The sequence below is a fragment of the Peromyscus eremicus genome, chromosome 4 (assembly GCF_949786415.1).
Source record: "Peromyscus eremicus chromosome 4, PerEre_H2_v1, whole genome shotgun sequence".
Lineage (NCBI taxonomy): Eukaryota > Metazoa > Chordata > Mammalia > Rodentia > Cricetidae > Peromyscus > Peromyscus eremicus.
Window position 1 is genome coordinate 47286758 of NC_081419.1, and position 25748 is coordinate 47312505.

Consider the following 25748-nt stretch of genomic DNA (forward strand, 5'->3'; position numbering starts at 1 on the left):
AAAGCAGATCAAAAGCATATGCATCTGTGCGACTCCAGCTCTCTTGAATTAAGCCAGATACCAAAGCGGTCTGCCGTAATGTGAAACAGCTGCCACTGGTCTCGCCAGTTGTTTCCACTTCGGTTTAGGAACTGTAGTTACCTTTTATAAAAACATTTGTTGATATGTAGTGGAATTTATTAAAAATTAGTGTGTTGGTTTTGTTTCTTCGACGTCTCGGTTTTAACCTCGAGTGGGATGGATGCTGATAGAGCTACATTAACAAATCCCCCTTGGAATCCTTTGTTACTGGAGTGGTTAGGGTTGAAGCTTGCACTACGGCAGCACTAATGAGCCAAACTTGGCCGCCTGTCTTCGAGAAGCCAATTACAGAGACAAATTGATAATGGAAAGCAGGGTGCCTGGGAGACGGCTCAGTTGGGGAAGTGCTCTGATCCACAAGCATGAGGAGCTGAGTGTGAATCCCCAGCACCCACGTAAAAGCTAGGTGTGACAGCAAAAGGAAATGCGTTCCGTGTGGCCACAAAGAGATCTAGTGACATCACACAGGCACACATGTGTGCATGCTCGTGCACTGCGCGCGCGCGCGCGCACACACACACACACACACACCTATCGTTAGGGTTTTAACAAAGGGCCAGAATTTTGCATAGCTAAGCCATTCTGGTCAAGGTGCGATCCACACATCACTGGCCCAGCATTGTCTTAGCTCCAGTCTCTCCTCAGCTGTGTGAAATCTCTTTCCAGGAGACTAGTTCCTCTTCTGCTGGCACCAGACTTCTGCCGCCGCCTGCTCCCAGCATGAGATTCCTAGAAATTTTCAATTTCTGGGAACGTTGTCTTCAGTAGTTAGTAGCCAAAAGAAGGGACACGGGTCTTTTCTTCCATGTCTTCATTTCTGCCAGGCTGAGCGTCACATCTTCAAAGCTTGTTAGGAATATAAAGGTGTCCCGAGACTCTGATGTGTGAGCGTTGCGGCTCTAGATTCTTGTCTTTCTTAATAGTGACTTCAGGTGGTACCTCCGACTGTTTTGAGTGGCCTTCTGCTTTCTTGAAAAGCTAAGCTCTCATCTGGTGACATCCATCCAGGCTCTGATGGGTGGGGAACGATACTGATCTCTCTCGCTAACCTCACCAGCCCTGTACCCCTCGCCCTCTTCACAGGCCTGTGACAGCCTGGAGTTTCTGCCCCTCCCCCGTCTCTCTGGTCTTCCAAATATAAGGAAGAAAAAGGGTGGCTCATTTGAATAAGCTACTATCGGCCTTAAAAAAACAAACGTGTCTAAACCCATAGCTACAGTCAAGGTCATGGGAAAACAACATAGCCCTCTAACCTGCAGAAGAACTGTTTTCTGTGCTGCGTTTGTGGGATTTGGGGCATTTTCTGCCAACTCAGCATCTGCATGCCTTTGCAAAGATGAAGCTTATCTCTGGGTCTTTCGGTCAGATGACTGGTCGCTGGACAGCGCTGGGGTTGTCACAGACTCATCTGCATACAGGGGCTTGTGGACTGCAGGGGATCTCAGGGTTGCTGTATTCCAGGAGGACCCACACTTCAGGATCCAGGCCGTGTTGCTAACCCAAGGCTGTGTGTCTGAAGTCTAGGGCCTTAAGAGTTCTACCTCTCTCGGGGTTCCTTGGGGTACTGCCCTTTCAATTGGGGAGTTGATATTCAGCCTCCTCTAGGGGAGTTCTGCTGTGGGATGGTCTGTATGTCAAGTGTGTTGCTGATTGGTCAGTAAATAAATCACTGATTGGCCATTGGCTAGGCAGGAAGTATAGGCGGGACAAGGAGAAGAATTCTGGGAAGTGGAAGGCTGGGAGGGAGACACTGCCAGCCGCCACCATGACAAGCCGCATGTGAAGATCCCGGTAAGTCACAAGCCATGTGGCAAGGTATAGATTTATGGAAATGGATTAATTTAAGCTATAAGAACAGTTAGCAAGAAGCCTGCCATGGCCATTCAGTTTGTAAGCAATATAAGTCTCTGTGTTTACTTGGTTGGGTCTGAGCGGCTGTAGGACTGGCCAGTGATAGAAATTTGTCCTGACTGTGGGCAAGGCAGGAAAACTCTAGCTACAGAGTTCCTCTGAAGTCATCCTAGAGAAGTCTGGAAAAACCTCCATTTTGGCTCACTGTAACTCTTAACTATCCTGGAGTCGTGACCCTCTTAAGCTCCCAGCCTCAATAAGTACCAAGAAGTTCATTTTTGAAGCACTACATGTTGCTCAAATTTTAAATGGTCTTATAATAAAAACCCAGAGCCAGATATTGGGGTAAATGCTGAAAGATCAGAGAGACAAAGGAACAAGCCTCTAGAGAAACTTCTCACCACTACTGAATTCTCAGGCCAAATGGAAGGCAAGATCCTATCTCCATGAATCCTCAGACTAAAAGCCTCTGAGTGCTCAGCGGAAAAGCTTGGTTCCTGCCTCCTCACGCCTTATACACCTTTCTCTGCCCAGCCATATTACATCCTTCCTAGTGCTGGGATTAATGGCATATGTGCTTCCCAAATACTGGTAGCAAAGGCACGAGATGTCAAGTACTGGGATTAAAGGTGTGTGCCACCACTGCCTGGCTCTGTTTCTCTTAGACTGACTCAGTCTCATGTAGTCTAGGGTGGCTTTGAATTCACAGAGATCTAGACGGATCCCGAGTGTTAGGATTAAAGGTGTGTGCCACCACTGCCTGGCCTCTATGTTTAATCTAGTTGCTGGGTCTGTCCTCTGATCCTCGGGTAAGCTTTATTTGGTACACAGTATATGACCACAACTACACCTCCCACCCAAGGATACTCCTTGCAGCCTGGCTCTCATGATGGCCTTGTCATCTCCCAGGAGCAGTCCTTGTTCTGTGTGTCTATGTCCCTCTTAGATGGGCTCCCCTAAGCATCCCCTCTGCTGCCTCCTTCTCACAGTCATCTTTCCACACACATTTGTTCCTGGGAGGCTGTGCATATGGCACTCTCTGCCTGAGCTCTGGAGGACGCGCCCTGGCTTTAGATCTGGCTCCAGTCCATTGTCACAGTGTGACTGGATAAATTGGTATCTCTGTGCCTCCCATCGTTCCTTTCTGGACTAGAGCCCAGATAATGCTACCCTTATGGTGCTGCTGTCACCAAGAAATCACAGCCTCAGATTGCAAGGCAAAGCAGTAGGCAAATTAGAAAGTGCCTAAGCCTTTACTAGGTAGTCGGTGGGAAAATGGGGTTTGGAAAGAGGAGGAGCGTGAGCATTCTACTCCAGAAGATCGACATGGAGGCGAAAGAAGTCTTGAGAAAATTCCTCGGCTAGAATTCAGGATATAGGAGCGGGCACTGGGACAGCTAGAGGAGGAGGAGGAGGAATGGGAAGGAGCAGATACAGTTGCTGAGAGTAAGAGGTCCACTAACTCTGCTGCCAGCTTACAGCACCATCCCAACCGGTTAGCCTGGAAGAGATGGTTTTCACCCTCTCCAGGGAGCACAAAATTGAGTCCCTGATTGCTCATTGTCATTTGGACCTCAAGACCTGGGCAATACATATGGAGGTGCTGGCTGGAGTCCCATCATAGTAGCTCTGATTTTAGTTGAGCACAGACTGCCCCCTACTGATGGTGTTGGATACTTTCAACTCCGATGGGCTTGATTGATTGATGGTGGGGGTTTCCTTTGTTCCTAGGGATCAGTGCAGAAAATGGAGAGATGTATCTGTAAACTAATGGAGTTCTTCAGACTTATATAAACTATATTTTTTAATGTCTCAGAAGTGACCTTTTTCTCATTAAAATTCATGCAAACTAATACGACCAGGTCAAGGGTAGTTTAAACAGAACCCAGAGGGTCCATTATAAAGCCCTTTGACTCCAGGTGCTTGCATATTGACCACTTGTGAGAAAAACAGCATGTGTGTTCGATCAAACACTCTGACGTCATTTGCAGTCAGAGTAGGTTCAGGGGCTTGATTGGATGAGGAGAGGTGGGGGAGCATGAAGACGTGCCCAGGGCACAGCCAAGCTAGCACTGCACGCCCTGGCTAACCCCGCCAGAAGTGACTGGTAGCACTATCATACTGTTTCTGTTGCACGAATAACATTTTATTGTGCTCCTTTCTATTGTAATAAAATCAATTAAAGATTAAATATTAACGAATTCACCGTGGACAAGATGATGAGTTCTCAGTCTCAAAAGGGCACCGTAAATGTTGTATAGGAGGCGGATCGAGTGAACAGCGCTTATGCAGCAGTTTCTTGTTTCGTTTGAATCTGTTTCCAGAAGCCATAAAGTCCTGGTGCTTCCAGCCGCAGAGAACCCGCTGCTGAATCTAGACACACAGCTCCTGCTTTTAGAAGCCGGGAAGCCACTGCTGACCTTTCACGTTGTCTTCAAGTTGTAGACTTTTGATGAGCTCCTTATAGTTTTATATGAACTTCAAGAGTGATATCAAATGGGTTTGGATTGCTTCAGAGTAGCTATGAAAATTGATACCTTACACATTGTTTGCCAGAAGAAAGGGAGGCAGAGACTACTTTGTAGCAATTGCTACAACGTATAACATAACTGAATGTCTTATATGATGTCCTTTAATGTGACTCTAAGACGGGAGTCACCGAATTTTTTTGCAAGAACCGGGCAGTATTGTAAATGTGGGTGGTCTCTGTTGCAGTTGTTCGGCTGTGCTGCTGGAGTAAGAAAGCCACCTCAGACACAAAGGAAAGAAGTGGGGTGGGATATGAGTGTTCCAGGAAACACACGCACAGTTCTGGCAGTGTCCCTGACTCTGCTCTGAAGTGAAATAACTAGTGAGTCTTGAAAGAGAAGAGGAGGAGGGGGAGAGGAAGACAGGGAAACAGAGACAGGACAGAAATCATCAGATGATGTCAGTTGCAAACTGTTATCCTGTCTTCTGGAGCCTTTGGAATCTGTTGAATGGGTAACTGGTCTTAAGTACCTGACTTCTACCCTCTGAGCAAAATAACAAGTTGTTAATTGTATGTATTAACTTTATTTGATTCAAGAAAAGTAAATATTTTCCTCACATCTGAGCAGAAGGCTTTTCCTTTGTCTTGTTCTCTAGAAGGATTTACAGTCTTCGCTGTCCATGCGCGTCTACAGCAGCTCCCAGTTAAAATCTCATAGGCCTCACACCTTTTATGAGACAGCTTAGTAATGATTTTCTTTTCCCATTCAATTAGTCCCAAATGGAAATTTAAGGAAAAATGTCTTACACAGAGAGAGGATGTGTGAGGTGGCTTTTTATGATGTAATTTTGTCTTAATAAAGACAGGTCCATTCAGGTGAATTTGTGGTCCTTTTCCAAGATAGAATATTACTTCAAAGACTGTCCAGCGTAGCAGACATGGAGGGAGCTGTGTCATCTAGACTATGGCGCTTACGTCTTGGTGAGCAGTTGTCTCTTTGGCTTTGTTGTGTGTATAATCATTTGCTGTGTACATAGTTCCCTTGAGAAGTGAGGACCCTGCCTCTTCTTTCACCAGTTGGAGACTGAGCCCAGGTGGCTGGATCCCGTGTGCCCAGGTGTCTCCGACAGGATCATACCAGGACAGTTTTGTTGCCTACATACTCACTATTTGGAAGTATAATTGGGGGGCGGGGGGGGGGGGGGCGGGGAAGCTGCCCTGTCTTACTAAATTTTGGCAAAAGATGGATGACTTGTCCTTTGTTCTTCAATTCTTTTATTTCGGAGTCTTTCTAATGGAATTTGGATCAAAACCACATCTGATTCCTTTTTTCTCGTCTCTGATAACTAACATGTGAGGAAACCCTGACACAATGGCTGAGGCTCTGGGAAACGTCAGGGCACACAGAGGGAACTCTTGAGGACAACACAATAATGTCAAGAAACAAAATAACAAAACAGGTCGCTTGGGTCATTGCTGAGGCAAGGGGCAGTGCTGGTCTCTTTGGAAGCAAACAGTAACCTGAAGGCCGACACTGAATCGCAGTCTGAGTTCCTCCTGCAGAAGATGTTGTAGAAAACAGTGTCAACCTAAAGCCTAATAGTCTTTGAGCCGAGCTCGTGTCTACAGACACTGTCCTTTCCAGCAGTAACAAATGGGAGATCCGAGTTGACAATTTGTTTAAAACAGTTAGGTGGATCAAATTCAGTGCCTGCCTGAAGAAATGTGCTGGGATGACAGGACCTGAGTAACATGGCATCAGGGAAAAAAGACACTGCATGGCTGTTATTAGAGGAATTTGATGTGTCTAAGACTTCCTGAAGTAGAAATATAAGACAAGACCATTATTCCTATTTGTGTAGATATGCATATAATGGAAACTGATCCTCTGCTATGGCTACAACTGTGAGCACCAGCAGTAATAAAACAAACTTTTTCTTTTCTTTTTCTTTTTTTTTTTTTTACAACAAGGGGATTTATAGTTAGAAATCATCTTTACAAAGCAAATTTTATCTGAAAAACAGAGCTTTTATTTCTGAAGGTGCCTTGTTATATTGACGGGCATTGCATTATTATTGTTGTTTATCGCAGATACGAATTAGGAAATTTCAATAGTAAGTGGCCCTAACCTTCCATAAGTGCTTTAATCAATTTACATGTATTCATTTTTTAAATTAACTAGAGAAAACCTTTTTTCTCTTTCAGTAAACTGAGAGCAGCCATTCAGGGCTGAGCAGTGGGGAAGGTGGGAGTACTGTTGTGAAGTACTCAGCTACTTGGATGTCCAAAGCTGTCTGTTAAGCGTAGGCACATATAAACTCACTGTGCTCATGAACCAAACACTGTGTGTTTTAGTTTGGTCCTGTATAAGAAGCAGTTTAACATACCAGTTGATGGTTAACTCTGCTTTAGGTAAGCTGTTGTTTTGAAGTACTGTGTCTGGTAAAACACCATTCTCCAGGTGATGGGGAGCAGAATGCATCTTCCATTGGAAGACATCACCAGGGCAGTTTAGTAACATCTGCCTTTAGTAACATAGAAAAGCCCTGGATACTGCAAAGAATGTCAGGATTTCAGTAGCTTCGGAAATAGCTATGTTGTGCCTGTGTGCAGTTACTCGTTCAACTCAATGTGCTCATCATTTCTCATCTGTCTGTGAGCTAAGAAATGATGTAAAGCCTCACTGTATCCAAAGAGGGAGATTGACTGTGGATTAGCAGGTGGCATGAATTTGTTCCGTTGTGGGCCAAAGTGTTCACGGAGGCAAGTCACTGGTGGCCACTGGTGTCAGCACCATACTACCAGTTTAGAGACTGAGTTAATTGAAAATAAATCCTTTTGTTTTAGTTATTATCTGACCTCATTGAGGAAATTGGCACATGGTTTACATCTCGGTGGTAAGTCACTCTGTGCAGTCATCTACATAAGGCACTTTCCTGGGAGCCAAAGTAACTTGAGCATCTTCACCAATGTGAACACAAAACTGAAACGATGAAAGGTGTAGAGGGAGACTCTTCAAAGTGCGTAGTGTGGTGACACCAACAGCTCCTGGAGTATAAAATAGGGGGCAGGTGGGGGCATTTAATGGGTTCGGGCATGCTCTTGCCTACATATGCCTGAGTGGGTATATTTTCTTGGTGTCTTTATAAGGTAGACAGGTCTGAAATTAGTAGATTAAAGACTTTAAGTGTTGATCACTGGAGCCGTGAAGCCGAGAGTTGTAGAATTGACAGTTAAAAAAGATCTGATCCAGCATCTTAATTGTCAAATGTTGATTCCTTTGCCAGAAATTACAAAGCGAGTGGTTGGAGCCTAGATTGAAGTTGCCTCTCATTCAGTACGTGCTTCAGAATTGTCCACTAAGCTAAGTCAGGTTCACAAGGTCTTTAGGAGTCATCATGTTGTAAGTCCCCGGTCATAATTCTCTTGAACTTTCATGTTAAAATAGAAATTGATTTAACCACGGGGGTTGGGAATATCTAAAAAACTAGTTGTTTAACTGAGTTAAGCTAGAGACTAGAATTTAGGAAGAGATACTCTTCTGAGTTGTAGAAAAGGTGACTGTGGGACCAGGACAGGTAGGTAGGAGACCAATGACAGTGGCCCTGGATGCAGAGTAATTAAAGACAGGAAGGAGCAAGATAGCTCAGGAGGAGAAGACCCAAGCCTGCCATGTTCCCCAGGAGCAAAAGAAAAAGATGAGTTTAAATCAACAGAGAACAGAGGGTGGTATCTAAGCTAGTTGTTCATGCCTCTGTGTCAGAAAAAGTCAGTGTAGCCTGGCTGAATGAGAGCCCGAGGGCTGTTGCCCATACTCATTCTCAGAACAAGCTGGAGAATAGTCCCTATAGAAGGTCCAAGGAGGAGGTGAAGGCATGGGTAAAATGTGAACAGCCTTGTTACCATACAGTGAGGACCGGGAGTATTGGAGAGGAGTACCTACAAGTACTCACTAGCTACTCTAGTGTCAAATGAAATCACCTTTGAAGCCCCAGAAATAATTTCATCCTTGACTTCTTAACCTGCCATGAATCTATCAGCACAGATGTTGGTTACCTAGGATAGTTTCATACCAGTGATTGAACAATAGAATGATTACTTACTATTCACCAAATAAATTATGTTTTAAAACATAACCAGTCACTACCTCTTAATCTGCCTAGACTTCTAGAACAAAATGTAATATTGGCAGCTTATAAAACAAGGCAAATTTATTCCTTCCATTTCTGGAGGCTTATAATTCTTAATGCACTGATAGGCTTGGCATCCTGTAAGGGCTCATTTCCTGGTTCATAGCCTCTAGCTATGTCCTTATATAATGGATGGGGTAATGTTGCTGTCTTGGGCCTGTCATGTAGAGACACCAATACTTGTCATGACCTAATCAATTCTCACCCCCTAACACGTTCATCTTGGTCATTAGGATTTTAACATGAGTTTGGCGGCAAAGAAGACATAAGCATTATAATTATAATTAGAACATTACATTACTGTAAACCTGAATATGTTATTTATTGGGCTTCACGTAACCAACAGAGACTATCTGTCCTGGGAGTCAGGTCTCCCTATCTTCTTACTTTAACTGGATACTCCTTCAAATATACCACATGCTTAAAAATAATAATATTGTGTATATCTGTGGAAGATTGCAAGTTCAAAGCCAGACTGAACAACTTAGTAAGAACTATCTTAAAATAAAGAAGTAGATGGAGAGGTGGGAATATAGAACGTTATAGAATATTTCTCTAGCACATGCAAAGCTCTGGATTCATTTCCGAATGTGTGTGTGTGTGTGTGTGTGTGTGTGTGTGTGTGTGTGTATCTTCCAAACCTGCAAACACTAAGTATCAGAGAAATAGATATGTAATCTTGTCCCAAAGATCTTCAAGTTTGTTAGTTTTCTGTTACCATGACAAAATACCTGAGGCAAATCAATTTGTAAGAAAAAAAGGAGTTGGTTTAGGTCATATTTTCAGAGGCTCTGGTCAATGGATGATTGGCATGTTGTTCTGGGGTCTATAGCAATGCAGTATATTGAGGAAGGAGCATATAGTGGTATAAGCACCTGGTGGCAGCCAGAAAACAAGAGAGACAGCAAATGGGCCAGGTTCCAGCACCTTCAAGAGCATTCTCTCAATACCCTAACTTCATCCCACCTGGCTCATCTCCTGGTAGCATCATGGACCGGGTCTAAGCCATTAAGCATGGGTCTTTGTGGGGCGCATAAACCTGACAGAGCAAAAACTGAGTGTAAGCAGTGCTTTTCTTGGCTTGAAATCCTGTGGCAAGGCCTCCCGTTGTGATCTGACTTTCACTGCAGTGTTGAATCCGTTCTCCGTGGACTGGTCACTTGTGTGTCTCCCTCCCATCTATGGGAAATATCAAAAGGGCAGGAGCTGCACCTTCACCACTTCAGTCCCCAGGTTACAGCTGTGGAGGTTCTCCACATGTGTTGGCCTAGAGAGTCAATGGATGTGTGGAAATACCATGATGTTGCTGAACCCTGACTTCGTTTTGTTTTTCCTTCCTTGAGGACTTTGGCGTTATGTTCCTGCACCACCTTGCAACTATTTCCTTGATAACCTTTTCATATGTCAACAACATGGCCCGAGTAGGGACCCTGGTCCTCTGTCTTCACGACTCTGCCGATGCTCTGCTAGAGGTAAAAATTTTTTCCTTTCATCTTGAAGAAGACAAAATCCAGAGCTCACGAAGTCCCCGGAACCAGCAGTCCTATAATGTGTTGGCTGATGCTTTGAAACTGCTGAGTGTTAATGGGTTACACGGGCATGAAAATGTGTGTACAGAGTGAGCTTTGTTAATATCCTTGCCTACTAGGAAGCTGGAAGCCTCAACTGGTCCACCTTTGAATGGTTGATTTTATAACAGGAAAATCATTGTTTTAATAGAGTTTCTGTTCTAAGAGTCACACTGATTTATCTGAAAACTGCATTGTCTTCTAGATTCTAATTCTCTCCATGCTTACTCTTGATTTCTCAGAATCCTTTTTTACATGCTATGTCCTCTTTAAATCCAAATCTTCCATTTTGATAACAAATAGGTTTTTCTAATAGCAATCTCAGAAGTCTCCAGAAGGAAGATGGGGCCCCAACAACAACTCTACCCAATCCAGAATGATGCCATGGTAATCATCATCATACTACACTTCTTACCAGAATTTCAGACAATCTTACCCATTACTCTAAGACTTGCTGCAGAACCTACAGTTAGTCTAACTGAAATTTAACTATCTGCGCTTTCTCACAGTACCCAACAGAGATAACATCACCCCCTAAACAGCAGGAAGCAATTCTAAGAAAACGACGCCCCTTCTCCCTTAGGTTTCATAATTCTCAGGGTTATGGATGATGGTTATAGGGTTGGGGGTGGAAGGAAATATTAAACTCAGTACTCCCAAAAAAAAAAAAAAAAAAAAAAAAAAAAAAAAAAAAGGAAAAGAAGAAATGGAATGGATACGTATAAGACATTATGGTAGATTATTGTGTATACTAGTAAACAAATTTAGTAAAATAGCAGCCTTAAATAATTTGCACTGTAATTTGCACTGTTATGGATTCTTATATGTTGATACAAATGTAAACTATTTTTATATTCCTGTTTAAGATAATTTGTATATTGATACAAATACAGAACTATACTTGGTATAATGTACATATATTTCTACTCTTATTTGAAATGTTTGTATATTGATACAAATGTAAATTTATATCTGTCATACTTTATGTATGTTCTACTTCTGTTTAGGATATTTGGTATATTGATATATATTTAAGATTATTGTCATATTGCATATCCCACTACATACTCCTACCTCTGTTATAAATATTGATATATATTTAAGATTATTGTCATATTGTATATCACACTATACACTCCTACCTCTGTTATAACATCTTGTGTATTGTCACAACTTTGAAGTCATCGTTCTTTACCATACACTTGCTTATAGACTGTCTACCTTGTTTACGTGAAGCCTTAGTCCTTAGGTTATTTCAGTAGATAAGACTTGTAGATTTATAGTCACCTATGCTTGTTATCTCTATAGTTACGTTAGTCAGGTTATACAGATTTACAGATACATAGGTCAGATGGACAGGTAATCTTCAAACACTTCATAGACCTAGAGAATATGGCATTTAAATAACTTAGAATTCTGTTGATGCGAGACACAATTGCTCCTGGCTGCACCAATTTGATCCCGAGAGAATGTTGGGCTTCTAGACATTTCCATTTGGAGGTTTGTCTTCTTGGCACAAAATGGCCTACTGGGCAAAGAACTGCCCTTGCCTCGACAGCTGACAGTACAAATGCAATGCTATCCTTTCTGGACAAGCGGGTCACAAGGAAAGCGACCACTGTACTCTGCCAAGACAGGGTAAGATGGTCTTTCAGAATTCCTGCTTCTGAAAATGGTCTGTCAGATACTTTAGGCCTGTAGCCAATTTGAATGCACCAACAATGCTGAGAAACATTAGGTGATTGTCCAGGCTGCCATCTGTCTCTGTCTACCCTACAAGACTCCTAAAAGTTGCTTATATCCTTCTCCATTTCTCAGGTAGTAATATATCCTTCTGAGGTCTTTGATGTGGTTAAAGACTAGATACTTACAATTTTCCTTAGTTATAATAAAAGATAAGTTAGATATAAAACCTTAAACTTACAAATATAAGATAGATAGGATCTCTTCTTTAATATTGTATCTGTAATTCTTGCTTGATAATTGTTTTGTTATATGTAATTTTACTATGTTAAAGTTAAAACCTTCCTTTTTAAGAAAAGAAAAGGGGAAGTGCTGTGGGATGGTCTGTATGTCAAGTGTGTTGCTGATTGGTCAGTAAATAAATCACTCATTGGCCATTGGCTAGGCAGGAAGTATAGGCGGGACAAGGAAAAGAATTCTGGGAAGTGGAAGGCGGAGAGGGGGACACTGCCAGCCGCCATCAGGACAAGGAAGATGTAAGGTACCAGTAAGCCATGAGCCATGTGGCAAAGTAAAGATTAATAGAAATGGGCTAAATATAAGAGTAAGAGCTAGACAATAACAGGCCTGAGCTAATGGCCAAGCAGTTTAAATAATGTAAGAGTCTGTGTGTTTATTTTATAAGTGGGCTCTGGGACTGGCGGGACTTGGTGACGGGAGCTGGAGAGAAATTCTCCAGCAACAAACCCAGTTTATTATTTATACTAAAATTAAATGCTTTTGTTACCAGTATACATATTATCCTAGTGGTTTGAGCAATGCAAGGGTATATGAATCATAAATTTTATAGTGAAGATTTGTAAAGAATTTACCACTTTCAGAATTATTCTCAGTAATGTTATGTGCATAAATAAGTCCTTTCACTTGACTTTATGCTAAGAAATTATATAACTGGTCAAAAATTAACTTAAAGGAGTACAGAGTTCATGTAAAAGTGACTCTTGGAGACATTTTTTTTCCCTGCTTGGCCATGGTTCTGTTGCCTCAAAGACAGAGGTCTCCTTGATGATCTGTTATGGCAGTAGGAGCCACAAATGTACACATTTAATCTTTCATAGAGGCAGTAACTTAAGGTTTGAACTGAGTATAAAACCTCATGAAAAATTCTGGTCCCCTGAAGGTTATGAAACAAAGATAATCCTTCTGAACTGCCTAAGTTAGAAGATAGTTTGTGGCCATGATTATTGAGTGATTCAAGCTAAACCTCATTCAGGGTGTTTTTAAAAGGAGAAATGTATGAAATAGAAAGTCTTCTGAAATTCTATTACAATTTGATTTATCCTGTGTGTGCTTAGAAGTGGACATTTATGCTGCAGCCTACATGTAGAAATCAATCCTGGACCTTTAGCCAATGTTAATTCCTCTGGAAATCTCTGGCATGCAGCTTGGTTAGAGCTGTGATCACCCAAAAAAAATATAGTTAATCCAGGAATCCAAGTATGTGGCTTTAAAGCAAAAGGTTTTCTTAACCTGGATTCTTTTTTACATCATAGATAATGCTTGGAAATGTCCAATTAATGAAATTGAAAAGTAGGCTTTATAGCATATACATCTCTGTCAAGTTGATGCTGTTGCTAATAAGATGCTGTCGCTGCTGATGGGTGAATGTGAAAGGAGAAGGACTTGTTGGCAATACCTAGCCAGAAGAAGGCCGGAAGTACTTTCCTTTTAATGAAATTCATGGTGTTATACCTCAAGTATTCATGAAATTAAAAGCTCATAATTTTGACTTCCACTCGGGTGATGGATATTTCCTCCTAAGACACATTTCTCTCATAGCTTTGTGCACTGCTTAGCACCATTAAATGACTGCCTCCAAGGATGCTATCAACAGTCTTTTCCAGTAATTAATTTTCCGAGACATAGAAAGTAATGTTGTGTGTGCAGAAGAGATCTGCAGTTTCTAACTGTAGTGCTTAGGTGCTGTGGACTCTGCAAACCTCCAAGAAATGAAGAAGGAAAAAGGTCCACTTCCAGACCCACCTGATCTTACTTAGAGTCATTTCAAAGTGATGGTGGAGAACGTGGTATGGTTGCCCCTCAAGACTAATTTATAACATTAATAAATATATGTACCCCATTGTGGGCTCATGCATGCTGAAAGAAACTTTTATCAGTTATTAAGTAAGTTGCATTCCTTCCTCTTACAGGCTGCCAAAATGGCAAATTATGCCAAATTTCAAAGGATGTGTGATCTTCTGTTTGTCATGTTCACCATGGTTTTTATCACCACGCGGCTGGGCTTATTTCCTCTTTGGTGAGTATGGCGATCTTCCTGATAAAGGCAACCCCTCCAAGGAAACTTTGCAAATACTCTTCTCCTGAATTATACTCTTAAGTCCTTCGTAAGAAGTTTCCAGCCCATCGAGGAACAACTGAAAAAGCAGCTCAATGGTGCTGGGGAAATAGTTGTGTTGGGACAGTGTTTTGCAAGTGTGAGGACCAGAGCTTAGTCCCCAGCACCCCCAGTAACACATGCTTTTATTTTAGCACTAGCGAGGTGGAAACAGAAGTATCCCTGGGGCTCCCTAACTAGCCAGTGTAGCCTAAATGATGAACTCCAGACCAGATACCCTGTCTCAAAGGTTGCAGATGGCATTTTTTACAGTGATACTCAAGGTTGTCATATGGTTTACACACACACATGAATACACCACACACACAGCACTTGATCTCTTCTTTGAGGAGAGTTATATACTGTACTAATATTTTGGTGGGATCAGGTGCGTTTAGGGTGGTTTGACCATGGACATCTTTACTAATACTTTGTACAGCATAGTTAGAGCAGGGTGTGGCTTACCACGCCGCAGAAGCCCACTGTTCTTTCAGACACCAGTCTAGAATATGACTTAAGAACCTCAGCCGTGGAGGTCTGAGTTCAGAAAGGAAATACTGTCCTGCAGCCAGAAGCAGCATTGCCCAGGAACTCAACAGATTCACAGAGTCCTGGGCCCTGCTTCAGTCCAGTAAGTCAAAAACTCCACAGGTAAGACCTGACTACCTCTGTCGTCCTGAGTCTTCATGATGGTTGTGCTAGATTAAAGTTTGAACAACGCTGACCTGAATAAGTCTCTTCATCCACTTATGTTTATAGATAACGAGGAATGCAAAGTATAATTTAAAAATAACCCTGAAATTCTCTGTGGCTCCTTAATATCTAGATGTTTTTCTTTGTTAAGAACTCAGGAAAAGGCACAGCAGAGTGTTGGCATTGGACAGACATTTCTGTAGATTTGTTGTCAATCTTGATCTGGGGGTGGGGAGACGAACCTGCTATATCATTTTAAATCTACCACTGATGGTAGATTTTTTTTTTCCCCTTTCATTTTGAAAGATCAATTTGAATGGGAAATTTGAGCCACGGAAGTGGATAATGTAGGAAAATGAAGATGTGATACTACTTGAAGATGCAATAGTGTCCTACAGAAGACTAACAACCATAAAGTTGGGCCTTTAGTGAGTAGATCTACCATCAGGATTGCATTCATGAATTGTTGACACAGCCACACCTTTTCAGCAACAAGGCAGACACATACGCCTTCTCCTTGAGGTTCACAGCCCTTTGGACACTTAGATTAATCATTTTCAAACAGCAAGGCCTTGTCTTGGCAACAGACATTTATTAAAACCTTATTATAGTTGAATGTGAATGTAGGTAAGGAACACCAAAGTAATCTTAATACAATGTGTCTAATCATTGCAGGGGGGGGGGCAGCTTTCAAAATTATTACCATAACTAGTTATAAGAATTTAAAGAAGAAATTCAAATAACATATAAGGAATGATTTCTCAGAAAGGTGGAAAGCATTTTCAGATGAGTAAGAACCTGACTCTGGAAGAAACAGGCACCACTTATATGATTCGATTTATTGCTTTCCTTCTAGAGAGAGAGTGAAAATAGAGATACACCTGCTTTTCTTCCCTCCAGTAAACATGTAAATGCTCTTGGGGTTTAAGAACTGGTGAATTGCCGGGTAGTGGTGGCACACGCCTTTAATCCCAGCACTCGGGAGGCAGAGGCAGGCGGATCTCTGTGAATTTGAGGCCAGCCTGGTCTACAAAGTGAGTTCCAGGAAAGGCGCAAAGCTACACAGAGAAACCCTGTCTCAAACAAAACAAAAAAAAACAAAAAAAAAACAAAAAAAAAAATGGAACTGGTAAATTACCTAGAACACAGATCCACAGAACAAAGAAATCCTATCCCACAGTCAGTGAGAATACTCACAGGTACACCTGCTACAATGGCCTGCTAGCCACTTCGAAAAGTCTCTGTAACCTACTGTAAATGTCTTGCAAATACTGGGGGGCTCCTGCATCTGGTACCTGGGGTGTAACCGAGCTTTTGAAAAAAAAAAAAAACTTATGGAAAACAATTTTCTATTTCTTGTAATATAAGAAATAGTATTAAATTCACTACCATGACAGTTGTATAGTTAGTGAAGAGAAATCTTTCCAGATACATCCAGGAAGTCAAGTTGGTGCCTTGATGACCTGTTTTGGTCCTGATCAACTGCCACAGTGTAATGGGCAACGTTGTTATTTCACTCTTTCACAAAAAGAGCAATAACAACGTGTGTTTCAAATACTTGATATTGTGAAACTATTTTGAAACTCCTTTGGAATCAAAGTACAGTTTGGGGAAAGACCTTCCAGGTTATTGACTTCAGACTCCTCCCCCTGGGGAAAGACCTTCCAGGTTATCAACTGCTGACTCCTCCCTCATCCCTCTGCTTGTGATAAGTACAATCAGTTTTCCAGGACAAGAATATTGCTTTTGACATCCATGGGGGGAAAACGGCTTTCTTTTATAAAATGACATCTGAGTCTTTGTAACTTCTAAGCCATGGACTTCTAGGCCCTGTGTGAAATATGTTGTGTGTGAGTATTGCTTGCACATGCTTCCAGGGTGGAGGACCAGTGGTTTCATCAGAGTCTCTAATATCTGGGACTCCTTCCTTTGCTCAGAGAAGTGCTTTGTGGGAAACAGAATAAGTGTGCATTCCATCTCGAGTAGAAAACTCTGCAGGGTGTGTAGGTTTCTAGTACATCTTCTGCAGAAAGCGTCTAGAATCCCTTCAACTATTCCTGTGTGTTGTTTTCCCTTCATTTGTTTCCCGGAATTCCTCCCAACAGGATCTTCCGATCTCATCATGAGAGATAACAACACGTATTGTTTGGTACCCACCCACCTCACATCACAGCATGAGCTTTAAGCATGGCTTCCACCTTGTCTAGTGATGCTCCAGGACACATGGGGGCTGCTTGCTGTCCCACTTCCTCTCCCAAGGTCAAATCACTTTATACATTTCACTTTTCACTGTGGTGAATCTGCATACTCGACTACACAGTCTGCATGTGTTCCTCTCAGAGCTTGCCCTGCTGTTTTCAGATACCATACTATAAGCCACACCGTGCCTACCCTTCCAGATTTGTGTTCTCTCTTCCAACATCACCAAAGACAAAGGAAGGATGTCAGTTAACTCAATGCCCAACAACTAAGCTTAGGTGACTTTTCTACTCACTGTGCAGACGTCTGAGATCCACTCTCACAGCCTCTTGCTTCCTCATATTTTCCTACAGTATACGAAGACTGTGTTCAAAGTCCTGTGGAAATCAGGAGGATTCTTGCTTTAGGCACATTTTGTGCATAGAGAGACCAGGCTATAGAGGACAAAAGTGGGAATGGTGGAGTACTCCTCTAATCCCGACTGCCGGAGCCACTGAGATAGGACTACCCGTGTTCAGAGCCAACCTAAGCAACACCAAGTCTTGCTCTCAGAAGAGAAGATAAACAGAGGAGAAATAGGAACAAGCTAGGAATATAACTTAGTAGTAGAGCAGTGCTTGCAGAGCTATGGGAGGCCCAAAGTTCAATCCCCAATACTTAAAAAAGGCGGATAGAGAGAAACTCCAAAGCTTGATCGTTAGGGGTCTTACCAATCTCATACGTCTGCTATTCGCCTTTTTTAATTGTAGTGGTGTAAACTTTAACTCAGAAGGCCTGCCATTTTTAATGTATTTGATGAGGATTTATTAAGCAATCGGGATGAGCAATATACTGAACATTCAATTAGATGAGTGGTTTTCCTCAGGGCACTTTCAGTTTAAATTCCTGTAAGTCCTGTCAGTATTCTGGTCTATCATTTGAAAGAAGAAGCTACAAGTTATAAGTTAGTTTTCTAAACATTTAGGGAACATCAGTAATATAAATATTTCATATTTAAATAATCTTACTGCATATACTGAAGAGCTCTGTTGGCTAAATCGTGTATCAGACAGGATATATCAGAAAAATAGATACTCGATTTTCTTTTTAAAGAGACTAAGAGACAGTTTATTCTGAAGCCAAATATGAATTGCCATGGCCCAAGAACAGACTTGGGTTATCCCTGAACTATGTTCTAACATTTCATGAAAGTTTTTATCATAACAGAACAAGGAAAATTAAAAATTGAGACACTTCAGCCGGGTGGTGGTGGCATACACCTTTAATCCCAGCACTCAGGAGGCAGAGCCAGGTGGATCTCTGTGATTTCGAGGCCAGCCTGGTCTACAGAACGAGACCCAGGACAGGCACCAAAACTACACAGAGAAACCCTGTCTCGAAAAACAAAACAAAACAAAAAAAATTTAAAAAATAAATAAATAAAAATTGAGACACTTCAAAAATATATTAGTAGAAATATCTGGCAAGTAGGTTATGGCAGGCATCTGTGATACAGGCATCAGATGGCTAGCTGGTAACATCTGTGGCTTTTGGATTGCCACTCTGTATTTAAAGAGTTACATATACTGAAGGACTCTGCTGGCTAATTAATATAATGTGCCAGGACATGTCACAGTGCTAGAATTCCTCTGCTCCTCACTCATCCTTCCAGAGCACCATGATATGGTGGTCTTCATAGGAATCTTGTATTTTCTAGTAGCCGCATTAAGAAGTGGTATCCATTAAAATAGCTTATTTATGTAACTGGGCATATTAAAAATAAATCATTTCATACATCAATATGTTAAGTTTGTCAACACTGAAAATATTGAGATATTTGTATTCTCTTACGTTACGTCTTTGACAGCTAATACTTCACATTGCCATTTGTTTTAAGTTTAGCTGCATTCAGAGTGCTCAACTCACAACATGCAGCCAGCGTACTGGATAGGACAGTTCTAGAGAAGATTTTTACCTCAGCCTGTGGTGGTGACATGATGTCTGGCATCTCTGTTTACGTTTTTAAGCCACTGGTTGCAACTCCTCGTGAACCACACAATACCGTAGTGAGTAAAGACATTAGATCCGAGTGTGGGTCCCAAGCTTGCCCCCACTGCTTAATTCTTATCATTGTGTTGAGCATTCCTGTCTTAAACAGGACGAGTGAAGATCCCTATCTCATCATGTCGCAGCACTAAATGAGTTAATTTATCTACAGAGCTAGGACAGAAATGTCAGATTCATAGCCATTGCTTTGAAGTCTTAGATATTTTTTTTTTTGAGTGACGTGATCTATTTGATATGAAAAGAAAAACCTTTTAGAAGTAAGTAAAAAGCCCCATCTCGCTCACTAGCAATATTGGGAATGCATCTAATGAGAAGAGTTGAGGAGAATATAAATAACTACATTATAAAAAGACAGGTAGTTCTTCTCTGAAAGTCTGGTAGAATTCTGCTCTGAATCCATCTGGGCCTGGACATTTTGTCGGTGGGGAGGGGGCTTCTGACTACTGTTTCAGTCTCCTCTCTGATAGGGGTCTGTTTAGGTTGTTGGTCTCTTGGTGTAACTTTGGTAATTTGGATGAGTCAAGAAGTTCATCCATTTCTTTACGTCTTCCTGATGAATGGAGTACACGTTTTTAAAGTACTCTCCTAACGTTCTGATTTCTTTGGTATCTGTTCTAATGAGCTGTGGTTCTTCCTTCAGTTACAGCCTCATTTGTTTTCTTCGAGTCTCCTGATGGTGCTTGTTTTTCTCTTTGGTCCTGCTGCCAGTGTTGTGTTTAGGGTTTTCTCTTTGGACATGCAGCACCGTTTTACATTCACTCTAGCAGTAGATGAAGTTTCTTCCCTCTCCACCACCTATACCAGGATTTGTCTTTTTTATTATAGTCACTCTGAAGGGAATGAAGTGTTACCCTGTTATGGCTTTGATTTCATTCCACATCTTTTATTCACTCTTAATTGGGTTGCATTTCTGTCATTGTGGGAGTTGGTGATGTTACACCAGCCACACCATTTCTTAGTAGGCTGTTGCCTTTACAATGATTGTCTCCATCATGGTATGGCTTGTCAGTGGAACAAAATATTTTTTTGTCACTGTCCTCATTTCTTGCCCTTATCCTTCCTGGCTTGACTTCATTTCTGTCTCTTTGAGTCATTCTTTTTTATCCACACTGACTCATCTGTCCTGTGGGAGACCTCTTCAGCCTAATGAGCCAAGGACTACGGATGCATTTCTACTACCCTATCCCCCTCTCTCAAAGCTGAGATAATGTCCGAGGAAGTGGTGATGATTTCTATTCAGGGCCTATCTGGGCCACATTCCAGCCCCACCCCACACCAGTGGGTCAGGAGAAGAGCTCTCTCCATGCACTCGCTGCCTTCCTGATGACATCATTGTCTGCTGTTGTTTTACTGTAGATGGGCCCCTGGTTTTGTTGTTCCCTGAACATGACTCACTCCCCCAAATGAAACTTTTATATATGCACTGTGTGCAGCCCTTGGCCCTGCCTACCTGCCAGTCTCTTTTGGAAAGTGGCTATTAAAGTGACACTGTTCCTCCTGACTGTCTGCACGGAGCACACCGTCCCACTCGAGCAGCCCATGGCAAGACTTGCACTTTTCCAGTCTCCAGGATGGAGAAATGAGAGAAGTCTAACTTAACGAGAGACTACACTGTCATTCATTTAGCTACTGCATAGATAATTCCAATAAAATGAGACCCTCTAAAAGCAATGCCCTCCATGTCTACACAGCAGTGTTTACCACCTGAGTTTTCTGTGCTTCAGTCCTGGTTCTAACCCTGACTCCTGTTCTGCACCACAGATCAACAAGTATCTCACGACAACCAACAAGAGACCCCATATGTTAAGACTGTACACATTTAGGAACCTCCAAGATTACTACAGTCAGAAAGACTTCCATTTTTGTATCTCTTCTGAGTACATGCTTATGACTTTGTATATAATCAGGACCAAATTTAAACAAGGTCTAATAATTACATGCTTTGAAAGACTTGGCATTGCAATCCGTATTCCAACACCTGAAGAATACGTATCAAATACTTGCTGCACTATTCCCATCAAACCATCAGTTACCAGTGGCCCAGATACAAATGTTCATTTTGATGGATAGGCCCATCATTCAAAAACAAATATTCACTTAATAGCTCCTCTTTCATTTAAAGTTTAGTAAATTATGTCTGCTTGGTTTCCCTTGGCTCAAAAATACGTGTATTTTAGCCATTGCAGTTGGACACTCACTGACTTGATCCTTTTTCAGACTAAGGCCACCCATCACTGGAAGCAATGACCCTTTTCATTGAGCCCTGTTTTTTCCCCCTGTACTCCATTTATGTTTAGCCCCTCAAGTTCCTAAAATTCCCCATGTTTTATGAAGCTGTAATTTCAATTTGGCATGGAGTAGGCTGTGCTCAGTCTCATGACAGCACCTATCATAATGCCTTGCTCAAAATGACACTTTAATTCCAAATGATTTCGTATCTCTGCTTAGTTGATCTCCCTAAATCTTTGTGGAGTTCATTGAGTACAATTTCTCCCTTCTTATACAGAGAAACTTGAATTGTTTCATTAGTGATTCACCCAAGCTCTCTGACTCTGATCTCCTAATATCAGTTCAACCAACCCTTACTGTTTTTCTTTTTTTTTTCTTTCTGCAGTAGATTACTGTCTTCTTTAAGGCCACCAAGAAAGACATACCTTTTGAGTAGCTGTTAAATAAACTGTGATTTAAAAATAGTGTCCTGACATTCTGCCTTCCCCATCAAATCATATTGTAAACATTATCACCACCCACCCATGAATTAGAATCTAGTAAAGAAAAGAGGGAAATCCAGAGGGACTCGGAAGGAGAAGTAACATGGTACAGCTAAGACAGAAACTATTCGCCTTGAGTTGTGTTCATCCCCGTTATATGTCTAAAGACCAGGCACATAGATTCTCCAGTAAAATTGTGTCTATCTTACCAGAAAAGCTAAGGAGTAAGTGAAATATTGTTTGTGGTAGTACTTTATAAAGGTACCATCTAAATATTATTTTCAAACATCATTACTATTAAAATGGAAAGTCCTATTGTTGTCAAGTTATATGCCAACTTGGTATGTTTTTAATTGTATTTGATTTTATCTATATCTAATGAACCATATGTGACTTTGAAATAAACTTCTGAACCACTTTCTCCAGTCCTGATACCCACACTGTCTTGTGTCAATCGTATCTTCTCTGTGTACTCAGTGAGCATTTAGTATTGAACATGCACCCCCTTTGCATCATTTTCCTGGATCCCAGGTGACCTACCTCAGAGACACCAGTGCTCACAGAATCTCACAGTCAGCAGGTGTGTGCTAGGCTGCTTCTGTCCTTGTTAAGTCCCCGATTCATGTCCATTATCCAGCCAAGGATGGGCACGCACTGTTACTGGAGCTCTGCGAGGCCCAGGGGAGTTTCATATTTCGATGCACATCCCAAACACCAAACCCTTAGTTCTGGGACATGCACAGACCCTGCACTGTCCATACCAGCGTAACAGAAACATTTGAAACATTGGCCTTCACAAACTGCTAACTTGCTGTCGGGATCTCACCATTTCCTTTCACAAGCTGTAAACTCATCCAGAGCGTAGTGGAATATCATCCTTTTCTTTGATTTCTTTCTGAAAATGTGTCTTTCAAAGTAACATGGCTTACATGCTTTTCTGAGTCGCTGATAAGAAACGGATTAGTCTCTGTCGACAAATCTGGAAAAGCTTGTCCTCTGGCTTCAGAAAGCCCTTGGTAACTGTACTCTCAAACTGGTGTTACTGTTGTGCTGTGCTCGGTGGATCAGAAAGATAAGGGTGATAAAGGTGAAACCTCAAAACGCTTGGGCAGGTGGCGAACTTGGCATGTTTTAATAGCAGTTGTGTGTGATAGTTCCTCCTCAAGGTAAGCCAGTTGTATGCAAATGCTGTGTGCTGAAGGACTTTGTCTCTCTTCTTGTAAACATTGCAATTTTAACCGAATTCCACAATTGACAGGCTAAACCAAGAATCCACAAACTACAGCCTGAAGGACAAGCAGATAGCCCGTCTGTATCAATAAAGTTTTGTTGGCACACGACCTTACCCATCTGTCACGTGTTGTCCGTGGCCGCCATCTGCTGCTGTGGTGTCACTGTTGAGTGCTCAGGACATCCACAGCAGCAGCACAGCACGATACACTTGCTACCTGGTCCTCTAAGGAAGGGTTCTGCCGACTCTTTGACGAAACCATTGAGAATTTGACTTGGAGTTAGAGTCAGAATTCAGAATTCAGGTAAGATAAGATGGCTGGGGGAGTAAGACGCTGAATGCTTTTAGCCTTGAGATGTTCTCTGGAGAGTTTTTATCTACTTCAGCAGAAACATGCATGGGTGTTGTTCTTAATTCTGTGGCAGGAGGGAGGGAAGGCTACTCCCTGATCCTTTAGTGACTTTTGTCAACAAGAAAATGCAGTGTGTTTTACAACACTCCCAACACAGAATTAATGACATAAGTGTTCCCTTCCTCCATCCTTCCCAGTCACTTTACCTTTGTGGCAGGTGCCCAACCTCAGATCTGTTACCACTCCCAGACCTCTCAGCACAACTCATGTCAACCCAGCTTAAGTGTCCTGATTCTTCTTTCTAATGGATGGGCCGTAAACTCACAGTTAATTCTCACACACCCCTGTGGCTTCCGGGTCTTTGTGTCCTGCATAGTCCTAACTGATACCTTAAAATGAACTGTCATGAAATAAATGAACATTTAAAATGATGTGTTGGTGGCCAACACATTGTGTTGTAAAAACTTGAGTTATGTATGTGATAGTTATGAGGAAATGTTTTGGGTAGAACTCACCAAAATATTTATTAAAACTTGTCGAAAAAGACTGAGAAACAAGTCCAGAGAGATGATATTGACCACGTTCTGTTTGTTAGTGCCCATGTAATAATGTTATGAAACAGTCCCAAATGTTTTAAAATTCTGAGCAGTTAAGAAGTACTGTCTTAATGAAGAGTTTTAGATTATTATCTTTTTAATTGAAGTATGAATTCAGGGGAAGATAGCTAATGAAATAGAATTTCTATTAACTGTAATTTTACTGCCTAGCAGTGGGTATTAATCAAATAAGGAATATGTGGGAATGTTCATCGATAGCATCTAGGAAGTGCTGAGTCGCTCCTGTTTCAGGACAGTCTCCTACCTACTACACCTGTTGAAATCCACAGTCAAAACTGGTGTTAAAGGGGCCGACCAGATGACTCAGCAGGTCAAGGTGCAGGCTCTGTAAGCTGAGGAACCTGAGTTTGATCCCCAGAACCCACATAAATATTTAAGGCAATGGTTTTCAACCTGTGGGTCGCAACCCCTTAGGGGCGAGCAACCCTTTCACAGGGTTTGCCTAAGATCATCAGAAAACACAGGTATGTACATTATTATTCATAACAGTAGCAAAAATACAGTGATGAAGTAACAACAAAAATAATTTTATGTCTAGGGGTCACCACAACATGGGGAACTGTATTAAAGGATCACAGTGTTAGGAAGGTTGAGAACCACTGGTTTAAGGAGAGAACAGACTCCACAGATTGGTTCTCTGGTCTTCACACACATGCCTTGGCACACGTGCCCACATATTACCATATCACATACACACAAATAATAATGATAATAATATTCTTAACTAGTGTTAAGGATGTTAAACATCAAATAGCAAAGTATTTTAAATGATTTTATTATTAAGCATTTTAACCAATAACAAATGAACAAAGATCTAATTACTTTTTACATTAATTAATATATTTCCGTTAGTTGAGATTTCAGCTCACCAGATTTTCCTCATCTTTGGTAGAAACAGAAGGGTGCTTTGTATCTTGTCTGCTACCATACTCGAACCCTGTGAAACAGCAAAGGACATTTTAATTTGACATGAAGGTACCACTTGAACTTGTCCTACTCCATCAATTCTCGGAGTATGTGAAGCTCTGACTGAAAATTTCTCTGTGTAGAAAGGCTTTAAATCACCACGGTTCCCGGAAACCTACATTACATGAGGAACACAGTATGCAAAGTCAGCACTTTGCAGAAAGGGTCGGCACCCTTCCCTTCGCGTTAAGCTTCCAGTCGCTCCCAGAAATAGGTTAAAGCTACTGGGAAGGGAACAGAGAAATGGAGCTTAGACGGCTAGGTCGTGAGTTATTCATGGGCCTTCACTACCTTTTCTCTTCCTGGCTATGTGACTACATTTCTTCCCATTTAAACTTAGGGAAGCCCTGTGCTCTCTATGGCAGCCACATGACATCTGCCTGAAGCATTGTCCTGTTGCTACTTGAGAGTCCTTAGCTCTTTTTTCACCCTGTGACACTTAAGGATAAGTTTCAGCAAGGCAGGAACCCTGTCTCCTTCTCCCTATGTGCCCAGTACCGTGTGCAGTGAGTGCCTGGTGCTGATTTATCTTGCCAAAGAGCTCTACCTTTACTCTGCATCTTGATTTGGGGGTTATTGTGATGAAGGTTGTCTCCCCATTTCCACATGAGAGGCAGAAACATTGTGAAGGCAGCAGAAATTCCCTTCTCTCTTCTCCTAAAGTGGTGCCTTCTACTTAATCCTCCTCCAATGAT

The 25748-nt window shown here is 41.7% G+C and overlaps 1 protein-coding gene across 1 annotated transcript in view; it reads left to right on the forward strand.

Annotated features, from left to right (window-relative positions):
- Cers6 (ceramide synthase 6) overlaps window positions 1-25748 on the forward strand; it is a 253788-nt gene that overhangs the window by 200209 nt on the left and 27831 nt on the right. The window contains exons 7-8 of the mRNA XM_059260613.1: window positions 9936-10064; window positions 14054-14160. Coding sequence (XP_059116596.1) covers window positions 9936-10064; window positions 14054-14160 — 236 coding nt within the window. The remainder of the gene's footprint in view (window positions 1-9935; window positions 10065-14053; window positions 14161-25748) is intronic.